Genomic DNA, 12232 nt, shown 5'->3' on the forward strand with positions numbered 1-12232 from the left:
GATGTTGCGGGGTGGGAGGGGTTGAGCTATAGGGAGAGGCTGAATAGGCTAGGGCTGTATTCCCTGGAGTGTCAGAGGCTGAGGGGTCACCTTATAGAAGTTTATAAAATCATGAAGGGCATGGATAGGGTAAAAAGACAAGACATTTTTTCTAGGGTGAAGGGGTCCAGAAGGAAAGGGCACAGATTTAGGGTGAGAAGGGAAAGATTTAAAAAGGAGCTAAGGGGCAACTTTTTCACGCAGAGGGTGGTGCGTGAATGGAATGAGCTGCCAGAGGACGTGATGGAGGCTGGTACAGTTACAACATTAAAAAGGCATCTGGATGGGTACATGAATAGGAAGGGTTTAGAGGGAGATGGGCCGGGTGCTGGGGAATGGGACTAGATTAGGTTGGGACGGAATTGGACTGAAGGGTCTGTTTTGTGCTGTACAGCTTGATGACTCTAAATGGTAATAAGCAGATGGCCTTTTTTTTGTGACATGGATTGAGAAATGAATATGAGTTCAGACAAAGGCCACAACATTCCTACTCTTCTTCGAAGCAGAGGGTATAGACTCTTCAATATTTACCCGAGAAGGTCTCACTTTTAACATTTCATCTGAGAGTGTGATGTAATAGTGCCATGATACAGTGGGCGTACCTGAGTTTTGTAGAGTCAGAAGATGTTTTAATAATAGTGGATGGGGACCCTGGATGGGTGTTTCCCTGCCCCACTTTGAACAGGTTCAGTATTTTCTCCCCTCAAAGTGAAGAGCACAAGGCACGATCCTCACTTGAGCTCAATCCAAACTGAACAGGACCATTTCAGATGACTGCAGAGTTGAAAGACACCCCAGTTTGGCTTGTCCACAGGCCTGAACCCAACAGCATTTTGTCACAAGTTTACATCGTGGGAAGAAATAAGGCCAGTTTAAATGTCATGATCTGAAACTACTTTTTAAAAATATTCCGCTCTTTAACGAAGAAGGAGAAACAAGCTGATATTGAGTGTTATGAGACAAAATAACTCACTCGACTGATTTGATTGACAGGCCATCTGGTTTGCATTAGAAAAAAATAAATTACCATTGCCTTGTACATTTCCAATGGGTTTTTTTTTACTTTTTCCAAAGGGCATTCTGAATGATGCGTTGAATTTTAAAAGCTTTTGTTACAATTATAAATAATTCTTTGGTAGCACAGAATCTAAACATAGCTGAAAGGAGACAAGAAATTGAAACTTTATTGTCCTGTAGGACTCGTCTGCTGTTCCTGATGATGATAAAATGAATCCACTTGTGTTCTGATGTGCTGGGGTGGACAAAGTCAGATGTCATATGCTCCATCACCAGGTAAAAGTGACATTCTGAACTCACCCCATCTGCCTGGACACGCCAAAGTAAAGGCAGTCTTCCATATATTCTGGAGTCTCACCTTCAATCTACATTGGGAGATGCAATATTTTGCTGACCAGCCATACTTTGATGTAAGAGTTTTGTTTTGGTAACATGAAAGACGAGGTCAAGTCTTTTTTCCATGCAGAATTGAAGAGACGGAGATGTTTTGGAAAGTTGGTACAGAGTGGGTATTGTAACTGTAGTCACCCATTGACTGGCGATCCTGCTTATCTGTGGCTACGTTAACTTATGGCACAGAGGCAACTGAGGTGAAAGGTTTTTTTTTCTGAGCAGTATTCAGTACCCACTCCAGCAGGCTGTTGGTGTTTGCTGAGGCGAAAAATCGCTGTCGGGTAGATTGAAACTAGTCCAAGTGCTATCACACAACCCTGTGTGACCCCAGGCTGGAATTGAAGAGAGTCGGGTTCAGAGCTTCTACTGGAGACATTGTGAAGCAGTTGCAGATTTGCGATGAGGTTTCTTGGATCTCCAAACCTGTGGGCTTTGTAATTCCCTGAACTAAAGGCTTGGATCAGGTCAATGAAGGGAGTGAAGTGAACTCCTTAGCTACCACGAAGAGGAAGGCCGATTAAACAGAAGGCCAGAAAGGAATTGGAGGGTATTCTGATGTGTTTGGGTGAAGAAGAGGCTTTTGTTGAACAAAGCAATGCACAGACAAGTCAGGCTGAATTTCCTTTCACAGAATCCCTGCGGTGTGGCCCAATAACTCCACATAGACTCTCCAGAGGACATCCCCCTCCCCAACTCACTGCCCTGCATTTCCCATGGCTAATCCACTGAACCTGGACACTTTGAGAAATTTAGCATGGCCAGTCCACCTGACCTGCACATCTTTGGACTGTGGGAGGAAACTGGAGCACCCGGAGGAAACCCACGCAGACACGGGGAGAATGTGCAAACACCACACAGACAGTTGCCCAAGGCTGAAGTCGAACCTAGGTCCCTGGCACTGTGAGGCAGCAGTGCTAACCACTGAGCCACCGTTCTGTGTCTGTATATTTAGTGCCTGAAGTGCAGAGGAAGTGAGTGTCAGTGACACTGTACAAGTAAGTGTCCCTGAGGGGACAGCGTGTGTAGATAGAGAAACCCTATCAGCCAAATGGCACCTCCTGAGATTGGAACAACCCACTGGCTTTTTCCCAAGATGCCGAGACATCGCAGCCTCGAAGGGCCAAATGGCCTACTCCTACTCCTGATTTCCAATTGGATTGGAACACAGGAGTAGCAGGGTGGAAGTTTCCTTTTCACATGGAAGCTGTTGCTGGTTTCTATTCTTTAATTTAAAATCACTCTGGAATATTATGTGCGAGACTCCAAGCAGCGTCTTTTTTTTCTTCAATGTTGATTGCATTCCTGAAAGGAAAATGGACACAATGGGAAAAGCACGCGATTACATCTCAATGCTCACACAGTGCTGGTGAAAATAATGGTCACCTTCCTTTCATAAGGCAGGGCTCTGGAGCCAATCACTGCTGTGAAACCACATGTAACCCATGATTGAAACTGAAAGAACAAATGGTTTGTTTTTGTAGCTTGAACTCCGGGGCAGATGACTTTTTCTTTTTCCTTATTGACGCTCAGTTCCCACATGATTAATAAGAATGTGGAGCAGGAGGAGGCCATTCAGCCCCTCCAGTTTGATCTGCCATTTAATACGATCGTGGCTGACCTCATCTCAGACTCAATTCCATTTTCCTGCCCTCTCCCTGTAATCTTTCAACCCCTTACTAATTAAAAATATTTCTACTTCCTCCTTCAATGTAGTCAGTTTCTGGAATCGACTGCACTCTCTGGGAGTGAATTCCACAGATTCACGATCCTTTGAGAGAAATAATTTCCCCTCCTGTCTGCTTTAAATCTACTACCCCCTTATCCTAAATCTCTGACCTCCCATGTAAATTACTCCACACGGAGAAACATCTGCTCTATTTTGTTAATCCCTTTTAGTATTTTATATCCCTCAATTAGATCTTGTCCAATTCTTCTAAACCCCAGAGAGCAGAGAGCCAAGTTGGAGCGTCATATTGCAGCTGTATAGAACATTGGTTAGGCCACTTTTAGAATACTGCGTTCAATTCTGCTCTCCCTGCTACAGGAAAGATGTTGTTAAATTTGAAAAAGCACAGAAAAGATTAGCAAGGATGTTGCCAGTGTTGAAGGATTTGAGCTATAGGGAGAGGTTGAATAGGCTGGGGCTGTTTTCCCTGGAGCGTCGGAGGCTGAGGGGTGACCTTATAGAGGTTTATAAAATCATGAGGGGCATGGATAGGGTACATAGACAAGGTCTCCCTGGGGTAGAGGAGTCCAAAACTAGAGGGCATAGGTTTAAGGTGAGAGGGGAAAGGTATAAAAGGGACCTAAGGGGCGATTTTTTTCGCACAGAGGGTGGTGTGTGTGTGTGGAATGGGCTGCCAGAGGAAGTGGCGGAGGCTGGTACAATTGCAACATTTAAAAGGTATATGAATAGAAAAGATTTAGTGGGATATGGGCCAAATGCTGGCAAATGGGACGAGATTAGGTTAGGCTATCTGGTCGGCGTGGACGAGTCGGACCAAAAGGTCTTTATGACTCTAAACTGCTCAAACTCTCTTCATACGAAAAACCCCTCATCTCTGGAATCAATCTAGTCAACTTTCTCTGAACTGCCTCCAATGCAACTACTTCCATCCTCAAGTAAGGGGACCAAAGCAGTATGCAGCACTCTAGATGGAGTCTCACTTACACCTTGCACTGTTGCAGACACCTCCTGACTTTTATCATCTATTCCTTCAACAATGAATTCCATTTATATTCTTCTATTACCTGTTGTACCTGCAATTGAGTTTTCTGCAATTCTGTCACAAGGATGCCCAGATCCCTCTGTACCAAAGCACTCTGACTTTTCTTGCCATGTAGATAGTAGTTTCCCATTCCCTCAGAGAGGCTGTAAGCTATATCCACCCACTGACTCCACTGAAATTGCAGGGCATTTGGAGGGGGTGCAGAGAGAGAAGGTTTAAACTAGCCATCTCAGCTGTGGAGGCTGGAAAGGTGGGATTGCCGTGTGCTGACTGACTGCACCCTTACCGTGCAAAACTCCAAACTGCCGAAAACCGGAATGGGACAGGAATCCCAGAACCGGTTTTGAAGGGCTCGAACCACACCATTGTACCTCAGCAAAACTCTGGGTCATACGTGTCATAAAACTGCCAGGAATATGCCTGGCTCTAGTTGGGAAGCTTGTCTGAACAGACCTAGGAAATAAAATCTGGGAGAGAGCAATCTTCATAAATTAAATGGCAAGATAATACAAATGAGGGAAGTCGGGAGCTGGAAAACCTGTGCCTTCCTGTTCGACCTCCTCATAATTTTGATTTGAGTTGATTTATTGTCATTACATTCCAATATACAGTGAAAAGTGTTGTTTTGTGTGCTATCCGGGCAGGTTGTACCATACAAAGTGCATCAGGGATGCAGAACAGAGTGCAGAATACAGTGTTACAGCCAAAGAGAAGGTGCAGAGAGAGAGAGAGAGAGAGAGAGAGATCAGAATTAGCATTAGAGAGGTCCATTGACAAGTCTGATAACAGGGAGGAAGAAACTGTTCTTGAATCTTCTCGTACATGTTTTCAAACTTTTATGCTCAATGGAAGGAGGTGGTAGAGAGTATTTGTTTGATGGACTAGACTGTGTTCATGACTCTCTGTCGTTTCTTGCTGTCTTGGGAAGAGGAGTTGCCATACCACGCTGTGATATATCCAAATAGGATGCTTTCTATGGTCTATCTATAAAAATTGATAAGAGTGTTGATACTGTTGGGAGAGTATCGGAATACTGGTAATTAATCCGCTGGACTGAGCCACAACCTGTTTCCCATCTCTGGTTGAAAGCAGTTACTGGAGATTTTGGCACATGGTTTTCGACCTCTGGCTGCCCTGCCCCACTTTGCTGTGAATGGCTTGCCCTTTCTCCAACCTGATTGGATGATTCTTCATTCTCAGTCCAACACAATTCTTCTGCTTTTTCCCAGAACTGTTATGGCACTGAAGGAGTAACTCATTGCTACCTTTTCCCCAGCCCCACCCACCCCTCATTTATCTCTCCACTCTGCAGGCACCCTGCCTCATTCCTGATGAAGGGCTTTAGCCCAAAACGTCGATTTTCCTGCTCCTCGGTTGCTGCCTGACCTGCTGTGCTTTTCCAGCACCACTCTGATCTAAATTCTAGCTTCCAGCATCTGCAGTCCTCACTTTTGCCTATGGCACAGCAGGAGGCCACTCTGCCCATTGTGTCTTATATGAGCCTCATTACCTGGTGCCAACCTCCCTTTTTTCTGTCACTGCACATATCACCACTGTTCCAAACAGAGCATTCCTTACCCTAACTACTCGCTGTACGTGAAAAAAAACTCTCACATCCCATTTGCTTTGTCAGCACATCATCTGTGCCCTTGTTCCTTTGACAAGTAGGAACAACTTCTCCCTATCTACTCTATCCAGCCCACTCATGATTTTGAAACCCTCTTTGCTGTCTTCTCTCCCGGGGGAACAAAGACAACTTGTCAATCAGACATCCCATCTATTTATGAATCAAAGTGTTCAATCTCTAGGAAACAGGGGGTCGGAGGAAGAAAGCACAATTCTCTGCGATAGATCTTTCTCATGGGTCTTTGCTCTTTGTGGTTGTCCGGGAAATTAAAACTTCAGCTCCTGGAGATTCCAGAGCATTCCTGGAGGTTTCATAACCTTCAGGCACAACGATGACAGCCAGTGAATCGTCTGACATTCCTCCGTTGATTTTGAAAACAAGGCAACACCTGCTTTCTCTCTCTCCTTAACAAGTGGTGGATTTGAAGCCACAAAAGATGTGAATTCGGAGAATGCAGTTTCCTTAACGAGGCATTAATTAAACAGGGTGGAGCATGGGGGGCATCCTGTTGCGGTGCAGTGATAGTGTCCCTACCCTTGGACTGGGAGGTCTGAGTTCAAGTCCCACCTGCTCCAGAGCTGTGGAATAACATCTCTGAGCAGGTAGATTAGCAAAATAGGTTACTTTTTAAAAACAAATTACAGAATGGAGTGTAGGAATTCTCATGATTTTCATTCGAGAAAGAGTGCCAAGCCCTTACGATGCCATCTTTGGAACAGTTACTGAATCTAATGTTGGTTTTTCTTTCCCCTCATGTACATGTCAAGGTCAGGATTGTCAAAGAGTAAATAAGACACTTGGCACGACAACACTAATACCCACATGTTATACCTCTATGCCAACACTTGAATGAGTTGCAAGCCACAGAATCAAAGCATGGAGATGGGTCCTTACAACATAGAACAATACAGCACAGAACAGGCCCTTTGGCCCTCGATGTTGCGCCGACCTGTGAACTAATCTAAGCCCATCCCCCTACATTATCCCATCGTTTTCCATATGCTTATCAAAGGACTGTTTAAATGCCCCGAATGTGGCTGAGTCAACTACGTTGGCAGGCAGGGATGCCCTTACCACATGACATCTGTCTTAAATCTATCACCCCGCAATTTGCAGCTATGACCCTTTGTACAAGCCAACGTCATCAACCTAGGAAAAAGACTCACATTGTCTACCCTATCTAATCCTCTGATCATCTTGTATGTCTTTATCGATTCCCCTCTTAGCCTTCTTTTTTCCAATGAGAACAGACCCAAGTCCCTCAGCCTTTCCTCATAAGACCTTCGCTCCAGACCAGGCAACATCCTGGTAAATCTCCTCTGCACCTTTTCCAATGCTTCCACATCCTTCCTGTAGTGGGACGACCAGAACTATACACAATATTCCAAGTGAGGCTGCACTAGTGTTTTGTATAGTTGCAGCATGACATCACGGCTTCGGAACTCAATCCCTACCAATAAAACCTAACACACCTTATGCCTTCTTCACAGCACTGTCAACCTGGGTGGCAGCTTTCAGGGATCTATGTACATGGACTCTGCACATCCACACTACCACCCCATTGTGCACTACCACCCTTCAGTCCATTGTGCCTGTACTGGATCATTGAAAGGTCAGTGGAATTAGCCTCATTTACCGTTGCTTTTATGCCCATAGCTTCATTCTTCCTCAACGACTAATCCAATTTAGATTTCAAGACTCAGACTGAATCCACACAACGTCTCCATGGCAGCACAATCGTGTGCATCCTGCTGGTCCATCCAATTGAACACCACCTGCTGTGGCACAGAAACCATGCTTTGGTTCGACAGCTGTGTCATTTTTATTCCTTTAGCTATTTCTTCAAGCACGGAGGCAGCACTGATGAGTCCAGCATTTATTGCCCGTCCTCAGTTAGAACATAGAACAATACAGCGCAGAACAGGCCCTTCAGCCTTAGATGTTGCGCCGAGTTGTGAACTGTTCTCAGCTCGTCCCCTTACATTATCCCAAAAGCATCCATGTGCTTATCGAAGGATTGTTTAAATCTCCCTAAGGTGGCTGAGTTGACCACATTAGCAGCTAGGGCATTCCACACCCTTACCACTCTCTGCATAAAGAACCTGTCTTAAATCTATCACCCCTCAATTTGTAGCTATGCCCCCTCGTACACGCTGACGTCATCATCCTAGGAAAAAGACTTTCACTGTCTACCCTATCTAATCCTCTGATCGAGGTTAACTGCTGCAGGTGGATCTGCTGCAGTCTGTGTGCTGTAGGTGGATCACAATGTCCTTACAGAGGGGGAGAGGTGGTGAGAGAGCTTGGAGTTCATGTTCGTAGGTCATTGAAGATAGTAGGACAGGAAGTGATGGTGATAAGGGCGGCACGGTGGCTCAGCAGTTAGCATTGCTGCCTCACAGCACCAGGGTCCCTGGTTCAATTCCAGCGTTGGGCAACTGTCTGTGTGGAGTTCCCACATTCTCCACGTGTCTGCATGGGTTTGGTCCGGTTTCGTCCCACAGACCAAAGATGAGCAGGTCAGGTGAATTAGCCACACTAAATTGCCCGTAGTGTTAGGTGCATTAGTCAAAGGGGGAATGGGTCTGGGTGGGTTACTCTTGGAAGGGTCGGTATGGACTGGTTGGGCAGAAGGGCATGTTTCCACACTGTAGGGAATCTAGTCTAATCTAAAGAAAGAATATGGACTGTTTTCCCTTATTGAATGAGGTGTAGAATACAAAAAGAGGGTAGTAATTGTTGTTTGCTCACAACTGAAATTTTGTAAACATTTTGTAAAGTTTTGTAGTCTCTACATAATTTAGCTTTTGTTTATTCAGGGATCTGTATCACTGGCTGGTCCAGTATTTATTGGCCGTCCCTAGTTGCCCCTTGAGAAGGTGAGGATGGGCTGCTTTCTTGAGCTCTTGCAGTCCCTATGCTGTGGGTAGACCCACAATGTCCTGAGGGAGGGAATTCCAGGATTTTGACCCAGCGGCTGTGAAGGGACGGCGATATATTTCCAAGGCAGGATGGTGTGTGGCTTGGAGGGGAATTTGCAGGGAATGGTGTTCCTGTGTATCTGCTGCCCTTGCCCTTCGTGATGACAGAGACTGTGGGTTTGGAAAGTGTAACAGAGGAAGGGCTGAGGAGGTAAATAATTCTCTGACTTATGTGTTTTCTTGGAGCCCTCAACTTGCTCAGCCACATCAGAGAATAGTGAAGGGTTAACCACATTGTGGGCTTGGAGTTTTGTACTGACCACACCATGTTCAATGAACTTCCCAAAAGGGCATTAGGGAACCAAATGGGGCTTTTTCTCACAACAATCAGTGACCGTTTCACCATTACTGAGAATGAATTTCGATTCCAAATTGATTCAATTCTACCAGCTGTGCTGTGGGATTTGCACATTCTCAGGAGATTAGTCTGGACCTTTAGCTAACAAACACAACTGAAACTACCGCTGTGCCAATATCTTTTATTGGGTTATGGCGTAGAAGCATTGGCCAACTCAGTAGAAATGATTATCAACATCATATTGAAGAAGAACCTTTGCTCTCTATAATAAAATAAGCACAAGGTGATCGCAAATATTGCAGGAGCTAACATCCTCTCATTTGGAAAAATAACCAGGTGCAGAGGTGGATTGTATCCCTAGGCTGCTAAAGGAAACCAGGAAAGAATTAGCAGATGCTTTTGAAGGTAATTTATCAACCCTCAGGAGGATTGAAGGTCTGCAAATGTTGTACCGGTTTTTAAAAAGGGCACCATCTCTACTTTCTGCTGCTTCCGGAAAGCAACCAATATCATCAAGAACCCCTCCCACCCCAGTTGTACTCTCTGTCACCCTCTTCTGTCAGGCAGCAGATATAAAAGTTAGTGTAAGTATACGAATACATTCAGGAATAATTATTGGACTTCTGAATGGACCTGTCAAATTTTACATTTACTGTTGATCTCACTGTCTGTGCACCTTCCCCACAACGGTAACATTGTATTCCTCACTCTGTTCCGTTACCCTAGTACACTTTGTATGTAACGATCTGTCTGTACAGATATAATATTTAATGTGTGTTTCGTTACTGCAAATTCACGATAACACAGTTAACAAATTGGAAACACTCTTTTTATAGCATGACTGTTACATCATGAATTGGTTATAATGTGATTCTGTTCCATTAGTTTAAATGGTGCTGTTATTACGTGATTTTCTTACAGCACGGGATAGCACAAGAATGGATCTACCCTGTTATAGCAGAACTGACTGTACTGCATGCAAAACAGAACTTTTCACTGTACTTAGCTACATGTGACAATAATAAGTCAAATCAAATCAAATCAAGCAAGGAATGCATTAAATAAATTAAGGCTGGTCATCCTGACTTGGCTGGTAGGCAAATTATTAGAATCAACTTGGAGAGATAGGAAAGGGAGGGGCAGATTAATCAGTCAGCATGGTTTTGTTAAGGGAGGGTATTGCTGGATCTGGTATTAATTTTAAATCTGAGATCAAGTTTTGTTAAAGGCATGCGGGATATGGGGCAAAAGGCAGTTATATGGAGTTAGGTCACAGATCAGCCATGATTTTATTGAATGGTGGAAAAGGCTCAAGGAGCTGAATGGCCTCCTTCTGTTCCTATCAAGTTATTTCTGACTAGCATAGATTTGAGGAAATAATAAGAAGAATTGAAGAGGGCAGTGCAGTGCATATTGTCTCTGTGTAGTTTAAGAATGTGTTTGACAAAGTCTCACATGGAAGGCTAATTAGAAAGGTAAAGGCTGACAGAATATAGGGGATGGTTTGGATCTAGAATTGGCCAAGTAACAAAAAACAAAGGATAACGGGTATTTCAGCAAATGGAAAGTGGTTTCCAGTGTTCCACAGTGTTCAGTGTTGGGTACCCTGCTGCTTACTAGACTTAAATTTGGGAGGCAAGACTGAAACATTTGTAGGTGACACAAACCTTTTAAACAGTTTCTGCCATGTCTGTTTATTTTGCTCGGAGTCTACACCCAGGCTTAACCAACCAATCAATCAATCAATCACATAATCAGACCCTCATTATCAGACACAGAGCGATCGAGCACCACAAGGGTTTTGGCGGATTAGCTGACTCAGCGCTAACTCAGTACTCATTGGCAGGAGTCCAAAATCTCAGCTCCTTGCAAGCCGGGTCAAACGAGACTGAACTTTGGCAGGCAGATTCAGAGCTTACAAGAAGAAAAGTCTGGACACAGAATCGTTTCTCATTGAGAGTTTGAGTTTCTCAGATCTGTCAGAGAGCGAGCAGGTCAACCCCTCCCACTGAAAAAATGTGGATGTTAGCATTAAGCCCTGGCACTGGCTCCTAGTGTGCACTGATTACACTCATTGCCAACTAATAGCATTGCTCTATACTGTACTTTGCTACGTCTATTATCTAATCACCCCGTTTTTTCCTGTGCTCTGATTGCAATCGGAGACTGCCACTCTCCTTTTAATTACTATCCAGTTTTTTTTTAAGGAACCGCCCAGATAAGTTGTCTTCAGTTTCAGTTCAACCCTCATTATCATAAAGAAAATGTGCATATTGTCAATATTCAGAAGGGTGTGTGTCTGGTGAAGTACACTATAGATCTCTGTTCTGATAGGAGGCTGAGCCTGAAGTTTCCTTTACGTTGCCATTTGCACCATGTAGGTTGTCGAATTAACTCGCCCCATGCTTTTCAAGGTTTCACAGTGGCCTCTCCAAGAGCAGTTCACCCTCCGACTAGGGATAGCTTCCACTTTCAAGCTGCTTTTTGCTTCCTGACTGCAAGCTTCCAAAGTCTAATCGGAAGGCAGGTGTAATTTTCTCCATCTCTATTTGCCTAAATCCACAGATGGTTCTGTGAGGGAAAGGAGTTGGAGAATTCCCCAGACATCCAGGTATCCGAGGATGGTGATCTCTATACTTTAGCTATTGCTGAAGCCTTTGAGGACGACACTGGGCGCTACACCTGCACAGCAACCAACTGCTTCGGTTCAGACACTACATCCGCGGAGGTCTATATTGAAGGTGGGTGACATTTTTTTAACTCTGTGCTGCTCAGGAACAGTCTGATGGACGCTTACTGCTTTAAGATCATCCCAATGCGTTCTCCATTCTGAGCAGCCCACCTAAAGGTATCCTGTATCCTCCAAAGTTTGATTGCTTTGTTTTCGGGGAATGGGTTCATCAAATCCCTATAGTGTGGAAGCAGGCCATTCAGCCCATTGAGGCCATACCAACTGACCAAAGAGCATCTCATCCTATCCCTGTAACCTTGCATTTCCCATGGCCGGTCCCCCTAACCTGCACATCTTTGGATTGTGGGAGGAAACCGGAGCACCTGGAGGAAGCCCACGCAGACACAGGGAGAATGTGCAAACTCCACACAGACAGTCGCCCGAGGCTGGAATGAACCCAGGTCCCTGGCGCTGTGA

At 44.7% G+C, this 12232-nt stretch overlaps 1 protein-coding gene across 4 annotated transcripts in view; it reads left to right on the top strand.

Annotated features, from left to right (window-relative positions):
* Nucleotides 1-12232, top strand: part of palld (palladin, cytoskeletal associated protein) — a 453391-nt gene that overhangs the window by 185041 nt on the left and 256118 nt on the right. For 3 of the 4 annotated variants that reach the window (XM_072594395.1, XM_072594404.1, XM_072594423.1), the window contains one exon: nt 11650-11825. In XM_072594395.1, coding sequence (XP_072450496.1) covers nt 11650-11825 — 176 coding nt within the window. Of the gene's footprint in view, nt 1-7295; nt 7418-11649; nt 11826-12232 lie in introns of all 4 variants that reach the window. The other variant, XM_072594413.1, reaches the window with a different exon arrangement.

The sequence above is a fragment of the Chiloscyllium punctatum genome, chromosome 2 (assembly GCF_047496795.1).
Source record: "Chiloscyllium punctatum isolate Juve2018m chromosome 2, sChiPun1.3, whole genome shotgun sequence".
In the NCBI taxonomy this organism is placed as follows: Eukaryota; Metazoa; Chordata; class Chondrichthyes; order Orectolobiformes; family Hemiscylliidae; genus Chiloscyllium; species Chiloscyllium punctatum.